At 39.3% G+C, this 21,132-nt stretch overlaps 2 protein-coding genes across 2 annotated transcripts in view; both read left to right on the top strand.

The window, feature by feature from the left end:
- srms (src-related kinase lacking C-terminal regulatory tyrosine and N-terminal myristylation sites) overlaps positions 1 to 8,893 on the top strand; it is a 22,363-nt gene extending 13,470 nt beyond the window's left edge. The window contains exons 5-8 of the mRNA XM_027288478.1: positions 1,503 to 1,661; positions 5,471 to 5,652; positions 6,106 to 6,262; positions 6,918 to 8,893. Coding sequence (XP_027144279.1) covers positions 1,503 to 1,661; positions 5,471 to 5,652; positions 6,106 to 6,262; positions 6,918 to 7,117 — 698 coding nt within the window. The 3' untranslated portion in view covers positions 7,118 to 8,893. The remainder of the gene's footprint in view (positions 1 to 1,502; positions 1,662 to 5,470; positions 5,653 to 6,105; positions 6,263 to 6,917) is intronic.
- Positions 8,894 to 10,448: 1,555 nt separating this feature from the next.
- Positions 10,449 to 21,132, top strand: ptk6b (PTK6 protein tyrosine kinase 6b). Its single transcript, XM_019267064.2, has 8 exons — positions 10,449 to 10,991; positions 12,683 to 12,804; positions 14,611 to 14,774; positions 16,193 to 16,358; positions 18,300 to 18,461; positions 18,646 to 18,827; positions 18,911 to 19,064; positions 19,779 to 21,132. Exons 1-8 carry the CDS (start codon positions 10,591 to 10,593, stop codon positions 19,958 to 19,960), a joined length of 1,533 nt encoding a protein of 510 aa, XP_019122609.2. The 5' UTR covers positions 10,449 to 10,590; the 3' UTR covers positions 19,961 to 21,132.

Below are 21,132 nucleotides of genomic sequence, written 5' to 3'. Positions count from 1 at the left end.
CGGACAAGACAGGCAGGAACTCATTCAGCTGTTTGAGTCACTGAGACAGCAGCAAACTGTTCTGTTCATTTTTGCACGAGAATGTCAGAGCCTCTTTTGTAGGGAGGAAACGGAGTCTCACATCATGCGTGTAGTTTTAATTGTAGAGAACTATGATCAACATATTGTCTGATACCGTAACAAGATTCTGAAAGGAGTATTCTTTCTTCCAGCACTGAATGAGGCGTTTCTGGGACGTAAAAGCGTTACTGGAAACCGGGAAACACTTCTACGCAGAAGCCAGATAAGACCATAATCACACACACACACACACACACACACACACACACACACACACACACACACACACACTCTAAGACTCGCTTGTGATTAAAACCTTTTGTAAAACTGCAAACATATTCGGTGCCGCGCCGAGCTAGCCAGGACAGATAGAATTCCATTTGCTTTGGATTTAAAGGGAGGACAGATTTAACGTCTCTTGGCCTAAAACTGTTTTCAGGAGCGTCTTTCAGAGAAGAAAACGTCTGAGGTAACAGCTGAATACTAAAAAGAAAAGCCAAGAAAACGAAATACACTTTCCCGTTTTAAAGCTCTTTGAAAGGAAACGCATCAGGGAGTCTCCTGTCACGAAGCAGAAACAGGAATAAACCAACTTCAGACGAGATGTTGAGGAGGACAGATTTACCAGATTTGTGTTGCGTGCAGTTAATATTACAGGCCGGTCCTCGCTCGCCTCGGTTGTAATTATTATCTGTTGTTTTTTCAGCACTCACAGGCGAGGTAGGACTTAAGGTTCCTTTGCTCTGACTCGGTCACGAGGTAGACCGGCTCTCCTCTGGAGCACAGGCCAACAGCTGATCAGCTTCGATTGATGGAGTCTCTCAGTTTCTGGACCTCCTTCACAAACCGTCGCGTCCGGGCTTGTGTCCTCTGGAGGAGAGAGTACACAATCCTCGATTATCTTTAGTTTCAGTCATTCTTTTTTTCATTTTGACGTCATTTTTTTAAATTGATTAAATTCTTTAAAGTCGTGAACGTCGTAAAAAAAGAAAATGTTAGTCTTTAAAAAAAGTTCGAAAAGGTCGTTAAAAAATATCTACAAAAAAAAGGAAGGGCATAAAACAACAAAAAGGAAACAATCCGACATTTTTTATTTATTTTTTTGCATGACATTTTTTATTTATTTTTTTGTACAACATTTTTTATTCATTTTTTTTGTACGACTTTTTTTTTGTATGACATCTTTTTTTGTACGACATTTTTTTTTTTGTACGACATTTTTTTATGACATTTTTATTCAATTTTTTTTGTATGACTTTTTTTTTGTACGACATTTTTTTTGTACGATATTTTTTACGACTTTTTGACTTTTTTTAAGACTAACATTTTCTTTTTTTACGACTTTAACAAAGAAATAATGTTAAAAAATGACGTCAAAAATGTCAAACCAAATGAATGACATGAAACTAAGATAATCAGTGATTGTGTACTTCTTCCTCCAGAGGACACGAAGCAGGACGAGTTTGTGAAGGAGGTCCAGGCACTGAAGAGCCTCCATCACCCGAAGCTGATCCAGCTGTTGGCCATGTGCTCCAGAGGAGAGCCGGTCTACATCGTGACCGAGCTCATGAGCAAAGGAAGCCTCAAGTCCTACCTCGCCTGTGAGTGCTGAAAAACACACAGATAATATCACAAACCCGAGGCGAGGACACGGCTGTAATATTACTGCACGCAACACAAATCTGGTAAATCAGTTCCTCACAACATCTCGTCTGAGTTGGTTTGCTTCCTGTTCCTGCTTCGTGACAGGAGACTCTGCTGATGCTTTCATATTCAAAGAGCTTTAAAACGGGAAGTGATTTTCTTGGCTTTTCTTTTTGAGTATTTCAGCTGTTACCTCAGACGTTTCTTCTTTGAACAGCCTCTGAAACAGTATTTAGGCCAAGAGACGTTAAATCTGTCCGCCTTAAATCCAAAGCAAATGGAATTCTAATCTGTCCTGGCAGCTCGGCACGGCACAGAAATATTGTTCTGACGTTTTACAAAAGGTTTTAATCACAGCGAGTCTTAGTGTGTGTGTGTGTGTGTGTGTGTGTGTGTGTGTGTGTGTGTGATTACTGGACTTATCTGCCTTCTGCGTAGAAGTAGTTTCCCGGTTCCAGTAATGCTTTTACGTCACTGAAACGCCTCATTCAGTGCTGGAAGAAAAGAATACTTCCTTCAGAATCTGGTTAAGGTATCAGACAATATGTTGCATTAAAGTTCTCTACAATAAAACTACACGCATGATGTGAGAACTCATGTTTCCTCCCTACAAAAGAGGATCTGACATCTCGTGCAAACAATGAACAGAACAGTTTATGCTGCTGTCTCAGTGACTCAAACAGGAGTAACCTGAATGAGTTCCTGCCTGTCTGATGAGATATATATTCGCTTATCTGGGCCGTGATAAACTTTCAGCTTTATGAGCTGTTTAATCTTGAAACTTGACCCTCTGGTTCACAGCAGAGCTGTTTCTGGGAATGACGAGTTAGAAATCAGCAACATAAAACACAAACAGTCAGACTGGAACAACGAACACGCCTCAAGTTTGTTTGAGTCCAAATATAATATCTGATAACACGTGTTCGCAATCCAACGTGGCAGGTGGCGGTAACTCACCTTCACAGTGTTGAAAGTTAGGTGACAAAATATAAAGATAAATTAGACTATACACAGTATGACAGTATCATTAATGTCAATTATTTAGACCACAATGGGGAAAATCTGATATCACGACACTAATTTTATGTATGACAATTTTTTGTACAATATTTATTTTTTTGTACGACATTTTTTTTGTACGCCTTTTTTTTGTTTTTTTTGTACGACTTTTTTTTATGACATTTTTTTTTGTACGACATTTTTTATTTATTTTTTTGCATGACATTTTTTATTTATTTTTTTTGCATGACATTTTTTTGTACAATATTTTTTTTTTTACGACTTTTTTTTGTACGACATTTTTTTTGTACGCCTTTTTTTATGACATTTTTTTGTACGACATTTTTTATTTTTTTGTACAACATTTTTTATTTTTTTTTGTATGACATTTTTTATTCTTTTTTTTTTGTACGACATTTTTTTGTATGACATCTTTTTTTTGTATGACATTTTTTTTGTACGCCTTTTTTTTGGGTTTTTTTGTACGACTTTTTTTTTATATTTTTTGTACGACATTTTTTATTTATTTTTTTGTATGACATTTTTTATTTATTTTTTTGTACAACATTTTTTATTCATTTTTTTTGTACGACATTTTTTTTTTGTATGACATCTTTTTTTGTACGACATTGATTTTGTTTTTACGCCTGTTTTGTGTTTTTTTGTACAACTTTGTTTTTATGACATTGGTTTTTGTACGACAATTTTTGTATTTATTTTTTTGCATCACATTTTTTATTTATTTTTTTTGTATGACAGTTTTTTGGACATATTTTTTTTTGTACACTTTTTTTTGTACGACATTTTTTTTGTACCCTTTTTTTTTGTTTTTTTTGTACGACTGTTTTTTAGACATTTTTTATTTATGCTTTTGTAACAACATTTTTTTTTTGTTTTTTTGTATGACATTTTTTAATTCTTTTTTTTGTATGACATTTTTTTTTTGTATGACATCCTTTTGTTTGGTACGACTTTTTTGTATGACATTTGTTCAATTTTTTTTTGTTATGAACTGTTTTGTTTGTAGCGACAGTTTTTTTGTACGCCGTTTTTTTGTTTTTTTTTTGTACGACGTTTTTTTTAGGACATTTTTTTTGGTGTACGACATTTTTTTATTTATTGTTTGTATGACATTTTTTTATTCATTTTTTTTTGTACAACATTTTGTTTTGTGTGTGTTTTGTATGACATGTTTTATTCATTTTTTTGTATGACATTTTTTTTTTGTAGGACATCTTTTTTTTGTACACTTTTTGTTATGACATTTTTTTTATTCATGGTTTTGTATGACTTTTTTTTTGTACGACATTTTTTTGTACGCCCTTTTTTTTGTTTTTATGTGTGTTTTTTGTTGTAAACTTTTTTTTTAGGCATTTTTTTTTTGTACGACATTTTTTTTTATTTTGTTGCAATGACATTTTTTTTTTTTTTTGTCTGAGACATTTTTTTGGACAAATATTTTTTTTTTTGTACGACTTTTGTTTTTGTACGAAACATTTTTTTGTATCCTTTTTTGTTTTGTTTTTTTGTACGACGGTTTTTTCTGACATTTTTTTTTGTACGGACATTTTTTATTTATTTTTTTGGTGACTTTTTTTATTTATTTTTTTGTACAACATTTTTTAGTAATTTTTTTTTGTACGACTTTTTTTGTATGACATATTTTTTTTGTACGACATTTTTTTTTGTTACGCTTTTTTTTGTTTTTTTTGTACGACTTTTTTTTTTTATGACATTTTTTTTTTGTACGGGACATTTTTTATTTAGTTTTTGGCATGACATTTTTTATTTTTTTGTATGACATTTGTTTTGTACATTGGTTTTTTTTGTAACGACTTTTTTTTGTACGACATGTTTTTTTTTGTTTTTTTTGTACGACTTTTTTTTTATGAAATTTTTGTTTGTACGAACATTTTTTATGTATTTTTTTGTATGACAAAAAAAAAAAAAAACAGTTTTTTTAATTTTTTTTGTAGCAACATTTTGTTTTTTTTATGAAAGTTTTTATTCATTTTTTTTTTTGTACAACATTTTTTTTTAATGACTTTTTTTTTTTTGTACGACATTGTTTATGACTTTTTTTTGTATGACATTTTTTATTTATGTTTTTTTTGTACAAAGTTTTTTTATGACTTTTTTTGTAGACAGTTTTGTATTTATTTTTTGTACACAGTTTTATGACTTTTTTTGTATGCATTTTTTTATTTATTTTTTTTGTACGACATTTTTTTTTGTATAACATCTGTTTTTTACGACGTTGTTTTGTACGCCTTGTTTTTGGTTTTGTTGTTGACGTTTCTTTTTTTGTACGACATTTTTTATTTATTTTTTTGCATGACATTTTTTATTTATTTTTTTGTACAACATTTTTTATTCATTTTTTTTGTACGACTTTTTTTTTGTATGACATCTTTTTTTGTACGACATTTTTTTTTTTGTACGACATTTTTTTATGACATTTTTATTCAATTTTTTTTGTATGATTATTTTTTTCTACGACATTTTTTTTGTATGATATTTTTTACGACTTTTTGACTTTTTTTTAGACTAACATTTTCTTTTTTTACGACTTGAACAACTTCTTAAATGACATTTTTAACATTAAAAAATGTTTTTAAAAGTCTAGTAAAAATGAGAACTCACAGATTATTTTAGTTTACAGAAAAGGGCAATGAACACTATAGACTGAGGCCAGGATCAGTAGATAATATAATAAAGTGGCTGTATGTATGATTTACTAACTCGAAGGTAAAATTTGTGTGTTCAGCTGCTGAAGGCCAGGTGCTGACATCAGCTCATCTCATCTACATGGGGAGTCAGATTGCGGAGGGCATGGCCTACCTGGAGGACAGAAACATCGTCCACAGGGACCTGGCTGCCAGGAACATCCTGGTGGGAGAAGATCTGGTCTGCAAGGTGGCCGACTTCGGCCTGGCTCGGATTATCAAGGTAAACAGGAAGCGTATCAGTGAGAGGCTGCATGCACACAGATGAAGGGGAGGTTATTTTGGTCGTCTCATCTCTCATGAGCCGTTTCCTTATTTCAGAATAAGTCTTGTTCTTTTGAAATATGTATAATCTGCTTTGTTGTTCTTTGTAAACTCATAAATTCTTCATGCATAGCTCCATCATCTCTCTGTCTGTCTCTCTGGTGCGAGAGCAGCTCCCAAAACACAATATTTTATTCATATAGAAGCTTCAAAGCTGCATTTTTTGCTGTGTAAGGAAATCTTGTAGTAAAGAGCAGAAACAGGTTTATGTAATCCTCTGAACATCCCGTCAGCTGAATACACACTGACTGTTGGAGAAGAAACGTCTGTTGGGGCTTTATAGTTTTAAATGTGAGAAATCCAAAAAGCTAAATGTTGAAACACTGAAGTTTTCTGTCGCCTCTCTCTCCAGGACAGTGTGTATACAGCCAGTCGAAACACGAAGATCCCGGTGCGTTGGACGGCTCCCGAAGCCGCGATCTACCAACGCTTCTCCGTGAAATCTGACGTCTGGTCGTTCGGGGTCCTGCTCTATGAAATGATGTCACGCGGCAAGATGCCTTACGACGGTAAAATGTCAACGACTTTTTTCATGGAGAGTTACAGCTGAATATTGATTCTGTGTTAATGTTTGTTAATCAATAGAAAGTACAAGAAGTCTGCAAACTCTCGCAGTTACATACTGGACTTAGAAGTACTGGGTGTTGTCTCGGTGTGTGTTCACATCCCTCTCAGTTAGACAGAGGGTTTACAGTATTTTGTTGATGAGCATGTTGGAATAATGTTGTTGGAGAATGCAGCTGTAATCACCTGTTACTATCCAAAATGTAGAGTTTGTTTTTAAAGATCAGCTGATTTTCAGCATGAAAAGGTCGATGAGATCAAATGATTGGAGACATATTGGAAAAATACAGGAAGGTTTTGGAGGATGTAAATATATAATCATCAAATAATTTCCTGGGAACCAACAATGAGTTTGTACTATTGTGCATCAGCCTGATAAATCTTCTTCCTCTGTGTCATAGAGCTCCATTGTTATTAAAAATAATGAGCTGTACTATAGTTCCTTCATTACCACGAACACACGCTGTCCTGCTGCCACAAACGCAGCTACAAATCATGGTTCATTTATTTTACATCATCGACCATCGACCTTCCTCCTCGTGCAGTTCATAAAATGAAATCTCCAACTTGTTTTTTAAATTTTTATTTCCTTCCTTCCAGGAAAAAGCAACAAAGAAGTGTTGGATCTGCTGTCGTCTGGGTTTCGGCTGCCCTGTCCAACCCGCTGTCCTCAGAACATTTACCGCATCATGATGGACTGCTGGACCGCCGAGCCCTCCAAGAGACCCTCCTTCCACGCCCTGCACAGCCAGTTGGATTCAATATACGCCAGGATATACTTCAAGACTATAGAGGTTTGAGAAGCGTGGAGGATGAAGAGAGGGTGCAAACATGAAGGGAGGAAAGGGGGATGTTCTCCTCCCTCTTAACGCACTTCCACAACAGGGTATACAAACGATACAAACACAGACTGAAGTGAAATGTTCAGAAGAAGCAGCGGATATCGAGGAATCGTAACTTCTTGGGCTAAAATGGACAAACAGCCTTAGAGAAGTGTAAATACACTAAAAAAAAACCTCAGCACACTCACAGAACCAACGGTTTTTAATTTTATACCCTCGTATGTGTTTTCTAAACGATGTTTTGTTACTGCTGTATGTGCCATGTCTGTGTATGCACACTTTGAAATGTTATCAAACCAACAGGTCAGGACTTAAACTAATAACCTGTCTATTGACTGCAAAGCCAGTGCTAAAGAAAATCGAGGTTATGTGCAATAATTAAGAGCTTGCTGATTTTTTTTTTTTTTTAAGCCACGCTAGAGACCTGCTGCTGATGTGGATCACTGTTGGTCCAACGCTTTGGTCTGTAGGAAAATAATGTTCAAAAGGTTCATCTGATCGTGTTCCCCAGAGGATGAAACGCGTCCATCTCCTTAGTTTTGGAAGCACAGGATCTTATAATGACCAAATCCCCATCGACGTCAGCTGTAAAATATCGATAGATCACATTTATCTGAATGATTATGACCAATAACTCCTTCTTTGTACATATGGCATGTGAGTAAGGCATAAATAATTCACCGTCTTAGGATTTTCTGTTCTCATGTTCCTACATTAACTATGGAGACGATTCGCCTGGCTCTGTCCACAGTTAAAAAACACGCCTATCAACACCTGTAAACCTCGTCCATTGTGTTGTATCTGCTTTGTTTTGTACACAAACATAGTCTCCAATGGTTTTCTGGTAATCTCAGTGTCAGTGAGTCTCCAGGAAGTCACTGCACCAGGTCCCAGTCAGGAGCTGGTCTATGAAGCCACAGAGGGCTCTAACTATCGGGATCATCATCACATCGCACAGCCCTAAAAGCACTTTCCCCCAATTCACAACCACCAGAAAAAGAAGCGTCACAACCCCCAAAGATGACTCTACTCATCAGAATTTGATCCCAGCGGTCCAATAACATTCGGAAAGCTGAGAAGAGCTCCAGGATTATAATATCTGTCCTGTTCATGTGTGCAGGAAAGCAAAAGAAAGCCAGACAGCTTAGCCAGAGGAAGTCTGGAGCGAGAAAGCCCACCATGGATATTTTTGGAATACCGCCCCATTCAGTTCATCCAGTTGCACCGTTAGCCCACGAGCATGAAGTATTTTATTCAGCCCACCTTCTGTTACTGGAATTCGAGAAGGTGTTGGCTGATGTTACAAGTTTAAAACACCTGGATGCAAGTTTCTTCTAGAATGCTGTGGTGTCTGTTTTCTCCTCCTGTGATGACGCTGGGGGCTGATGCAGTGCTTGGACCACGGAGCCATGTGTTGACTTATTAAACCCACAGTGATGGCCAGTTACAACTAGAGTGCCTATGTTTACACTACAGACTGTCCTCACACTACACTTCAGAGTATGGACTGGGGGGATTTCTGCACCACTGAATTGTACAATGATGTTGCAGAGCAATGCAATTTGAGAACAATGCAACTTTTGTCTTTTATGCATGACTTTTACAGCAGACGAAGCCAAGTTCAGGAAAATTTAGCCATAATCACCAAATCACGAGATCGAGTTTCATGTTTTAGGATGCGTGCCATCACGGTACAGACACCAGTAGTGTAAAGAATAAAAGTATTTTTAAGTATTGTTTTGAATTGTCTGTCTTTTTCATATGAATGCAAAACAATCCACTTATTTCTTCACAAATAAAAGAATGGAGGATGAAGCTAGAACCTGAGGCAGAGAAGTTAAATGAGTATATTTTCCTCCCATTCTGTCTAAATTTCCAACGAAAACTACCTGATGAATGTGACGCTTTGGGCAGAAATGTTTACGAATATGTTCATAATTAAAAAGGTTTTGCATTTAGACTCAAGAGTGCCTCACTGTTCCTCTAAGAATCAACCTTTAAAATCCAGAAATATCTTAAAAACTCTAGGTTCATTGGACTGTGACGTGCCGTGTTGCAGCATGATACAGAACACCTGATCTGTCCTTTTAAGTATGGAATTAGTACTTTAAATCCTCTGAAGTAAGGTCTAATACATACATGTTGATCAGTGGTGTACTTTGTTTTCTTTGGTCTGAAGTTTTGCCAAAAACATCACGCCGTTAACCTGAAGCAGGCAGGTTGGATAGTTTGGCAGCAGACGCAGTCAGAACTGTGACAGTTGAAACCAATGAGGAGTGAATGAATGCATTTTAAACTTGATGATTTGTATGCAGAGAATGTGTTTGATGTTCCGCTGCATTGTTCTCATGGAGCCAGAACAAGACAAAGAAATGACTCAACACTGCAAACTTCCATAAATAGCTTCAGAGTGAATCCAAGCTGTCAATCAAGTGAGAGGAACCTCCGGACTGGGGAGAAACGTTCAGGACCGGGGAACCTGTCTGACCCATGATTCAAGACTGAACCCTGAATTTGATTCAAGATGTTCAAACCCAAAAAAGAAAACTACAACATTTATGTATGTATTCTGACTTCACAGATCGTGTTTTAGAGAGTTCTCATCCTTTGTTATGGTATTTTTACACACCGCCAAGCAACAGCCTTCGTATAAATATAGAAATAAGTATAGACAGTAGATCGAGAGCTGTACCTGCTGCACCTGCTGTACCTGTATTTGTACAGGCTTTTAGAAATTGACCTCCATCTCATACATCTATCCCTGTGGATAAAATAGATTTATAAGTAGTATTACCACAGTGCATGAAATACTCTAACTAAAAATAAAAGTACAAAACATACTTCATGCTCAGGGTGGGAATTGTCTCTGTAAATAATAGAGTACGTCTAGAACTTGTTGATTTGGCACTATGAAAAAGTGAATTAAAGTATTCATCGTGCAGACTGATGCACTGCAGGCCTGTGACTGTATAATAACTGTAATGTAAAGACTATAACAGTCCTGGATGTCTTGTTAATGTTTGACTTTTTCACCTGTATTAATGCAGAAATATATTTTAAATGTATTTTTGTATCATTAAACAATAATGAGAAACTTTAGCTGTAAAATAAATGTAATGGAGTAAAAATATTTGCCTGGATTACTACCTGAAGTACAAATACCTGCAAACTGTTCTTAACCCAGCAGAGTTTGAGATTGACGACGCATGTGTGAGAGGCGGGTTCATTACCGCCTGCCTCCAGGAAGCTTCTGTCACTTCATCGACAGCAGCAGTCCCGCTGTGAGCAGGTCCCGGTCCCGCTGGTCCCGCTGTGAGCAGGTCCCGGTCCCGCTGTGAGCAGGTCCCGGTCCCCTGTGGACGCACACCGAGGATTCCTGGCGCGTCATCCTTCTACCTGTCCAACAGGTGCGGCAGCATTCATGGTCATCTATGGGTGAGTGTCTGCGCAAAGCCTGTCCGTGTCTGGATCAGCTGTGGCAGAGGATATTTGGCGACAAGAAACCCGCAGCTGGAGGAGTAAATGTCGGGAATGAAGCGGGCACCGGGGGCACCGGCGGTGTGGAGGAGGAGACACCGAGCCCGAGCCCGAGCCCGGCGTCGTCTGTGCACGAGAGGGGGCCCGAGATCGGCTCCATCTACACGGCGATATGGGGGTTCGAGTCCCGGCACAAGGACGAGCTGTCCTTCCAGGAGGGGGACCTGTTCAGCGTCATCAGCCGCACCGGGGACTGGTGGACGGCGAGGAAGATCGACAAGAACGGATGCGTCCTGAGCACCGGGATCGTGCCAAACAACTACCTGGCCAGGGCTGAATCCTTAGAAATACAACCGTGAGTGCCTCAGATACTTCTTCTTAAAAGTTTGAGTCCTGAAAGTCCTGAAACAAGAAGTGAGGTGCTGAGAGAAGTTTAGATCTTTAAAACAGGAGAAATGATTGTCAGCAGGAAGCTGCACAAACACACAAAGCAAACCTGTTTGCTGCACCTGCACCTGACTGCACTGAGGATTACATCACATTACACTGCAGCCACAAAAACACTGTGCAGCTTTCTATTTTATTACTGTACTGAAGGTAAAACCTCAAAATCTGACACAAAAGTCTTGAAATGCTGGACCTGAACCTGAAAGAGGGGCGGTTAATTAAGGTTCAGAGGTTTGACAGGTGTGAGGCTGAAGCTGTGGATGCAGCTACACAGTCCAGATTCACCTGTGCACTAAATAATTATCTGAAATCTTAAATAATTAACTAATTTACAGCCTCACACTGTTTTACAGTCGAGATCTTTAACTATAAAAAGTGGAACTGTGTGTGCTGTAAAGATTTAAAGCTTCGTGGACTGATCTGACTCACAGAAGATGAATGTGCGTCAACATGGAGGAAACTCATGCCACGGTCACATTCCACTTCCTCTAAACTGGAGCAGGTGGTACACACTGGAAATGTGTCGGTACTGGTCGGACTTGTATTCAGCTGTTCACGTCTGTCACGTGTTTCTATGTCGTGACAAAGATACCCATCATACCTTCATTAAAGTTTTATTTCTATAGCGTCAGATCATGAAAGAAGTCACGACACTTTCCACAGAGAGCAGCTCCTGGCTGAGCTCTGCATAATATTATTTACAGAGACTCGTTCCCACCATGAGGAAGCACCTGCTGACACTTATCCACCTTATCAATTTACAGAACATGGCAAAAAATGTGATTCATAACACTGTTTTCATTCATGTGTAATCACCTGAAAACAAGAATCATTTGTTCTTGTTACGTTTAATGAGTTTTATATCTACAGTTGCTCGTTCCTCCTCTGTAGAGTCCAGCGTTTTGAACAGAAAGGACAAACTAAACGTTTTGCACAAGTTTTGCGACCACTATTGGAGAAGGTGAGACGAGGGGGTTGCATTCAGCAGCTACACTGCTAGATGCCACTAAATTTCATACAAAATACACTTATTACACGTCTTAATCTTCTTCAGGAGACCAAAAGAGTGTTAAAAAAACTTAAATATGTCAATCATCGCTTCGACTGTAGGTCTGAGATTTTCAGTTTTCACATCGTGTGTTTGGAGCTTTGGATTAAAAACTTCTCTGCCTTTCGTTTTGCACCAGCAAATATTTTCTCACTTCCTGTCACCACACATCTCCTCCCAGCTGAGTCCTCTCTTCTAGGAAACACTGTCAGTAACCTTTCATAATGTAAGCGACCCATGTCTGTCTGTGTGTGATGCAAACTGGGGCACAAACATTACGACAGTCCGCTTCACTACTTCTTGTTTTGTCGTCTCCTCTGTCTATTTGCTGCCTCGATAGAATGGGAAGTGTGTAACGTGGTTTTCCCACCATGTCAACAGCTGCTGATAATTTATAGAGATGAGGCCAAAGAGCTCCGGGTGTTGACGCCTTTTCAGAAATAGCAGACAATGTTTTCAACGTTTTATATACTGCACACATGTGCTACGAAGACTTTCAGTGTTTAATTAAATAATTACTCTCATTTTTACGCCTTTCTGTCCTGATCCAGGTGGTTTTTTGGGAGAATGAACCGCTTCGAGGCCCAAAGTCACCTGCTGGCTCCAGGAAACGACCACGGAGCTTTCCTCATCCGGCAAAGCGAGAAAGACGACATCGGATACGTTCTTTCAGGCAAGACGAGAAGGAGGAAAGGGATGATGGGAAAGCCCAAAAAAACAGAATGAGAGCCGTGAGAAAAGAGTTTCACTTCAGTTAGAAAAGAGGGTCGGGTTTATCTGAGTATTGATGAGTCATATATGGAGGAAGTGAAGTGTCAAATTAAAAGGATAACAATCGGCCTGACAGACAGACTGCCCACACTCCCAAATACAATGCTTTAAGTACTTTTCTCATCCGTGGACACAGCGAAGTCAGGCGACGTAGTATAAACAGCGGGTCGTCCACTAATTAGACGATCGGCGGGTCGATCCCCTCCAGGCTGCATGTCGAAGTGTCCTTGGGCAAGATACTGAACCCCAAATTGCTCCTGAAGTGTGAATGTGTATGAATGGTGAGCTCCTCAAACTGATGTCAGTTCTGATTATGAGAATAAACATTTCAAACTGTCCAGAACGATGCCAAGAACTCGGGTAGGTGAATAAACGAGGCCAACGTAGCCACATGTGCCGATACTGAAAACAATCTCTCCTGCTACATCCTGCACACTTGAGTTTTAAACCTGAACTACTACAGTTGTTGGCTGTTATGCACGTTCCTGCATGGACAGTGTTATAAGGTCAAGGTCATTCCCCTTAAAGTTTATATCGCTCACGTGTCAGTTTCACAGTTTTTACCATGCTGGCAAAAAACTACAACCTGATCCAGAGATCATTTCTGAGTTCAGCAGTTCTTGAAAACAAAAAATGCACGACTTGCTCGTTCATGAAAGACATTGATCGGTAGATTTGCTTATTCCTTTTTCCTGGCGCAAGGTTACACGAGAAGATCAATACCTCTTTCATATCTGTGAAGATAAAATATGAAGCGGCACCCAGCAGAAGCTTAGCTTAGCACAAAGACTGTAAACGGAAACAGCCAGCTCGGCTCTGCGCGATGATAAAAATCCAACTACCAGCATCTCTACAGCTCATTCCTGTCACAAGGCATTTAACTGATGCCCTTTCAAAGAGCAGCAGCACAAGCGTAACCACAGAAAATGTCAGTATTTATGTTTTCCATAATTTCGTGCAGCGTGCAACATGACCTACAACATTCAGGAACCATTCAGGGGTCTTTGAGATGTTTTGAAATGCCGCCAAACATGTTGATTCAGCTTCGCGCAAGGTTGAAGTTTGTGGTGATTAAATAGTTTTGACTTATAAACCTAATGAAGGATTTATTGCAGCACTGTGTTTACAGGAATGAGTTCTGAAACGAGATGCTCGTCCCCACTCCCTCGTCTCGGAGGGTTGAGTTGTCTTTGTTTAGATGTCTGAAATAAGATCTGACATTGAAGTCGTGCAACCGCGGCGTAGTCCCTTTGTAGCGGTTACTTTTGCCAAGTGCGTTCATTAAAAATCATAAAAGTGGCGTTCATTAATAAAGATTGTCATGCTGAACAAAATGTGCAAATATAATGAACTATCACAAAGATTGATTTCTACAATAATACAAAATCCAATGCAAAAATCCCATTCACATTTTTGTCAAGGGAATCTACAAAAATATGTAAACCCTGTAGCCCTCTATAACAATGAATAATACAAGTTAAACTGTTGGTGAAGCCTACAAAAAAATTAGATCCAAGTTGTAATAAACTAAAGCTTCCAGTTTCAAAATATTCATGTTGGAAAGTCTCAATATTTCATCTTTCTTTGGAATCTTCAGATCATAATCACCACAACCTACAACGTCCTAAATATGAAGTAATCTAATGCCAATGATGTCAGGAACACTGCTCGTTTCTGACTGTGTCCGTTTGTGTGAATCTTTCTGCAGTGAGGTCAAACGATCGAGTGAAGCACTTTAAGGTCCTTCAAGGAAACGACAATGGTTTTTACGTGGAACCAAACCGGTTCTTCACGTCTCTGATCGACCTGGTGGAGTTCTACTGTGCCAACAGCCTGAACACTGCACACAAACTGGGAAACCCCTGCAAGAGGGTAAGACGGACTGTGTTGGCTGGTTCAATCGTTTGTTCCTCTTCTTTCTGGTCATGTGAAAACAAGAAGTGTGGACATTTAGCAAGATGTCTCAAGTAGAGCTTTGTGAGTTAACATGCTTTCTTGTGTTCGCGTATATGTGATTTCTATTAACGGAGCCGGAACACAAAATTTATTTTAGGAAAACATACAGCAGAGCTGGAGAAGTGACATATCGGGCAGAATGTATGGTAACCCAGACATGTTGAAAGAACTGAAGAAACTACATTGTTGCTGCCATTGTTGCATTGCATTCTTGACGTTTTTATGCAACATGACTTAGAGGAGGAACTCTGAAGGGCAAGCAACGTTTCACTTCTAAAAACAGACAAGAACTTTCCTCTTCCACATACAATACCCGCTTCATTGTTGCATTGTGGTTTTTTGCTGTTTTGTTTTCCATTGCTCTGTTTGTAACACGTCAAAATTGGTTCTTAAAACAACCCAGTGCCAAAGACTACCAAACTACCACAGCTGAGTTGACTTATAATTACGGTTGTGGCACAAATGTGTCACTGATACTGATTGGTTAAAGAAAATAACCTTAAATCCGATACATGAACACACAATGTTCATTCCTCCTGCTCAGACTGTCCATTTAAAAAGATAATTTTCTAACAAGCTTCCAATGGAAGTGGTGAATAGGGCTGTAAAATTCCAGGAATTTTTTAAAGTTGGAAACTTTTCATGGGAATTAACAGGAATTTATTGTTGGGGAAAATATATTTTATGGGAATTAACAGGAATTTATTGTTGGGGAAAATATATTTTAGCATAATCTTGACCAAAACAACCAGATTTCCTGCAGGTCCACTTGAATATCTGCTCTTCCTCAGTCACATGCACATAGCACACTGCTTACTGCAGGGCTGCTGAGGCCACGCCCCCTACCTGCACAGGTGATTTCTGTACCTGGACCACACTTTAGAGCCCAGAGCACACAGAGACTGTTGAAGACACATTTGAGCTTGTGGACTAGATAATATTGTTATAAAAATATTGGTATTTAATATTTAAATTACCCCCAATTTCCAGTTAATTCATGTTAATTTACATGGAGTTTCCGATTTGGAATATTCCCAAAATTCCTGAGCTTATTTTCCCATGGAAAGTTTTATTCCCAAAATTCCTGAGCTTATTTTCCCATGGAAAGTTTCCAGAAACCTTCCACCCCTTTATAGACCTGACAAATTGTTTTAAGACTTGGAAAAACTGAACCCATCTTTTATTGTTTATCGTTTATTTCTGTATGATTTCAACTAGAGCTGAAACAATTCCATTAATTTACTGACAAAACAATCGATCAGTAGACAAAATAATAGTCAGATTAGTGTCATGTGCATGAATCTGACCTACAAGTTTCTGCATGTGTGTTTCAGAAAAAGCCCACCACTCCAGATTTGAGTCATTTCACGGTGGACGAGTGGGAGCTCCCGAAGGAGGAGTTCTCCCTGGAGGAGCAGCTGGGCAGCGGCTACTTCGCTGATGTCTACCGGGGACGCTGGAAGAACATGATTAAAGTCGCCATCAAGATCCTCAAAAGTGGTATTTATGGTTTTTGTTATTTTTTTCTCAGGTTGGTGGGACAGCGAACATTCATACACATTGCTATAAATGCACCAGGGTTAGTCATGAGGCTATTTTTCATCTGTAAGTCCCTGGACAGTTACAAAGTCACCCTGCTCTTACCTGCCGCCATCGTGTTGACCTGAACTCTTGTTCTGGCACACTGCAGGAATCAGCTCATATCTCAGATCTTTACTGGTATGGAGCAGTTTTAAAAAAGATCAGTTTTAAGACAACTGTACTTATAAAAAAGTTAAAGTTTTACACCTAAATGTCTCTATAAAATCTCGTAATATTGTGCCAGATTAATAATCTACAACACCTGCCCAGTACAGCTATAGTCCTTGATATAAACAAAGCACAAAGCACAAAAAAATGAGTGTAGATCACAACCTTTGTATCTTATTCATCATTTAGCAACACAACTCGAGATGTGTGGGTGTGAATGTCCTTCAGCGGGTGTACAACCGTTCCTCCTGCTTCAGTGTTGTGTGCAAAGCAAAGCTAAATCTGACCTGGACCAATCATACGGCACAAAATATCTGAAGTAAACCTAAAGAAGAAAAGAAGCCTGACCTGTGTTTGGTGGATAACATGTTCGACCACATTCGAGCGAAACTGGGTGTGGTTTAACAAGAATGGAGAGACTCATGTCCATATCATGATAATACCTATTGAACCACCTCAGATGATGGTATGTGTGGAATTTAAGTGACGCACTGTTGTGCAACAATCAGTAAAATCTATGAGTAGAAGTCGGTCATCCTTTTATCACGACTTACAGTACGTACAGTACGTGCTAAAGTCACAACACGTGTTTTAACATGCGGCTGTAGAAGGTCAAGCGAGTGCATCGTGGAATCATCGCACTGTCGTGAAGTAAGACACTAAAACTTGACTGATTATGCTGATGACTCATTTGTTTTACAGTAAGAATGCATGAACTCCCTTTCCAAACAGGAAGAAAGAAGGTTGCTTCATCATTTACAGGCATCGCTCAAACTCAAGATTATGTAACGTGTACCTAACCTCCCTCTAGTGGAACGTAGAGGAATCTCTGAAATAAATTTAACAGACAAAATGAGATCGCTGGAACGTACAGAGTCACATTCATGCACGTAGTGTGTGACTACATGTTTTGTGCCATAAACCGGTCAGACACTGTGTGCGTTTAGCCAGATTTGGTTGAATTTGTGCCGGATCAGTTGTGTTTGACGTTTGATGTTGCACAAATATTAACAAATTAAGCCAATGGTCATTTTTTCTGGCATGCAGTTGGAGCTGTTCTGTGGGTCGATTAACCAACGTGAAGTGAACTCGAAGTGAGCTTGAATATTATTGGAGTAGTATTACTTTTACTGAAAGTCTTAACTGAGATTTAGGTGATCTAAAACTGAACTTCACTGCACGACAGACAGACCGTGCTCCAAACATCAATCCATGTGATCGTGCACATCTGCGACCAGTCAGCTGCTCTGTGTACAGTTTGCTAAGATTAGTAAAAAATAAAGTGTCTGCTCAGCTCAAGACCAAGATCAAACCACAATGAAGGCAACAGAAGCATGCAAAGATATTTACTGTGTGTGTGTGTGTGTGTGTGTGTGTGTATGTGTGTGTGTGTGTGTGTGTTGCGTGAGACGTTACTTAGTTTCAATTCATTGCGTACTTTCCACAGTTAGCATAGTTTAATTAATAATAGACACTAACGCCACATTAAAGTTTCTGTTCTTTAAAATAATGTGAAACACAGAAAATCCGTCTTCTCGAGCTGTGTTTATTTCTTGCTACGTGCTGTCACACTTGTTGAAAGTGGTTTCTTTGGTTTCCCTCTTTCTTGTTCCCCTTTTGTTTCTGTTCCTCTTTTCCATCCATCCTCCCCGTTTTCTTTCTATTAACACACCTTCGTCCGTCTCTCTCCAGACTCGGAGCTGAATCACCGTGAATTCCACAGGGAAGTCCAGATTCTGAAGAGCCTGCGCCATCGTCACCTCATCTCTCTGTTTGCGGTCTGCACGGCTGCGCCGCCTTACTACATCATCACCGAGCTGATGGAGAAAGGCAGCTTGCTGAGTTTCCTCAGAGGTGAACCTCAGTGTGTTCTTCTTCTACTTCTGTCTTTTGTGACAGCCCCAAGGTTAGGTTAGGTTAGGTTAGGTTAGGGTCACATTTTGCCCGTCATGGTGTGGTTTAAGTTCAGCAGCGTGGACCTTTGTTGTGCTGTTGAATTGTAGTGCGTCCAATTCTCAATGCCAGTTGTTCTTTTCAGGTCCAGAGGGACAGAAACAAGACGTTGCGTCCCTCATCGACATGGGTGCCCAGGTGGCTGATGGGATGTCATACCTGGAGGAGAAGAACAGCATTCACAGAGATTTGGCAGCTCGAAACGTCCTGGTGGGAGAGGACTACATCTGTAAGGTGGCCGACTTTGGACTGGCCAGGGTGATCAAGGTAAGACGGGAGGGAAGTTTGTGTGTGTCTCATCTGAAGTCAAATGAAGCGTGTTGAGTTTAAGACAAAGATTCCTCCTGCAGGAGCCGTTCTACATCACAGAAGATAAAAAGATTCCCTACAAGTGGAGCGCTCCCGAAGCCATCAGCCACGGGAAGTTCTCCAACAAGTCAGACGTCTGGTCCTTTGGTGTCCTGCTTTATGAGATTACCACCTACGGAGGCATTCCTTACCCAGGTCGGTGGAATGGATCTGATGTGTTAGAAATATCATTTATAAATAGCAGGGATGAAGAATACTGTTCGATATTCAACTATTTGACTAAACTGAAGAGCTGAACTGAATCAAACTTTATTTGGATAGCAGCAACACAGTCCAGCTCCTCCTATGTAACACAAAGTGCGTCACACAATAAAACATCTCCGCCTACTGCCTACCCCATTATAAAGCATTATGCAGTTTGCTCTTAAAAATATAAACATTCTCTGCTGCCCTCAGGTCTTCAGACGTGGACCACAGTGAGAAAATACTAATGTTACTACCAGGCACTGTTAAAAACAAAGGAAAATATCTCCCATCACTTACATTAGAGGTGCTTTAGGATCTCTACTTGAACCACTTTCATGTGTGGTTTTAAATCTTGACGTTCACACTCTACACTGACATTTGTTAGAGTTCTGTGCTGGGTTGAAAGTCTGTCTAAGTCTGTTTTGTACGCGGTCTGTTTGAAGAAGAAGCAGCTCCACAAACTCGTCTTTGTTATTGCATCACAAATCCAGCATGTTGTGGGTAACGTCTTTGTTATTGTGCTTTCACGCATGCAGGTCACTTCAGGACTGTGACTAGAGTCAGGAGAAATTGAAAGGTTCGGTTGGTTGAAACAAATGTTTAACCTCCTCTCCGTCTCTTTTCTCTCTCTACCTGTTTCCCTCCATCGCTCGCCCTCCTCAGCTTTAAGCAACCAGGAAGCGTACCAGCAGGTTTCCAGCGGCTACAGGTTGCCAGCTCCGGCCAAATGTCCCGCCTTCCTCTACCAGATCATGCTGAAATGTTGGAGTGCCGACCCAGCAGACAGGCCGGACTTCAAGTCCCTCAAAGTCCACATGGACAGCAGCTCCTACGAGCTGGACTGACCGCCCACCAACCTCCTGCAGTACATGCTCACCGCCACAGAGGGGCAGCGAAGCTGGTTTTACACGGAGAAGAGACTTTGTTAGAGAATTGGCAACATTTTTTTAATAAGATTTTTATAATAGATTTATATAATAGACAGAAAATGCCAAAAATTCTCTAGTTTTGTAAACAATGAATCAATGAATTGAGACAATAATGCAGCAGATCAAAGATAATATAAATGTATAGAGAATAATTAACTCAAATATTCAGTTTGAAAAGATGATTACAGTCCAAACTTAAATGAGGCGGGAAGCCGAAGCCAACACAAAACTGCCAACATGTTGGAAGATTTGTTATCATTTTTTTTCATTAACCTTTTTGGAGAATTACAGAAATTACACAGAAGATTGAAGTGAACTTAAGAGGACGGTTTGACGTCATATTTCTGGGGTTTCAACCCAAGAACGTTTCACACGAGGTGTGTGACGGTTTACAGCCGACAGGGAACCGTGAAGACGTGCACGTCGAAGTCAGAATTGGCATCAAACACAACGAACAGCGACACACAAGTCATTCTGAAATTCATGTAAACACACAGAAATGTTCAGAGAGAAACACACCAACTGTGAACTAATCAAACTTCTAATCGAACCTCATTACTCTGTCCACCAGGAGGCAGCACAGTCACATCAATCTATTTCTCTTCTTGTAGTTACTATTTTTATCACACACACACACACACACACACACACACACACACACACACACACACACACACACACAGCTGCTGTAAACTACACACCTGTCCCATTAACCAGCTGAACTCATGCAAACTATAAATCTTCCTCCAGACGAGGATCTCAGCTGTCGCTCAGCTACTTTTTGCATCAGTGCCATAAATCAGCGTGCCGCCACTGCTAAAATTATTCTGATAAAATAATTATTAGAACTTTGTGTTGCATGAATGTTTTTTTCTGGTTTCCACAGGTTAAGAAACACTGCCACAGACGGCATGTGTGGACGAGAACAAACAACAGTCATTGTCAAAATCAAACGTCAGCAGTTCAAATGAAGGATCGTACCACATATCTGTGTGTTTGTACAGTCGTCTGTATAAAGTTCTTTTTGTATTCCGTCTGTTTTTAATGTGTAATGATGAAATATGTGTATATAAATAATGTAATAAGGA

Source organism: Larimichthys crocea, chromosome XV, assembly GCF_000972845.2.
Source record: "Larimichthys crocea isolate SSNF chromosome XV, L_crocea_2.0, whole genome shotgun sequence".
Lineage (NCBI taxonomy): Eukaryota > Metazoa > Chordata > Actinopteri > Sciaenidae > Larimichthys > Larimichthys crocea.
The sequence above is the reverse complement of the archived record's forward strand: the minus strand, read 5'-3'. Positions and strand labels throughout refer to the sequence as shown.

Bases quoted from the DNA above. Each gene is read 5' to 3' on its own strand.
- ptk6b (XM_019267064.2), top strand. From the start codon at position 10,591: ATGGGTGAGTGTCTGCGCAAAGCCTGTCCGTGTCTGGATCAGCTGTGG. The intron at 10,992-12,682 runs GTGAGTGCCTCA...GTCCTGATCCAG, and splicing joins GAATCCTTAGAAATACAACC to GTGGTTTTTTGGGAGAATGA. The intron at 18,462-18,645 runs GTGAACCTCAGT...TGTTCTTTTCAG, and splicing joins CTTGCTGAGTTTCCTCAGAG to GTCCAGAGGGACAGAAACAA.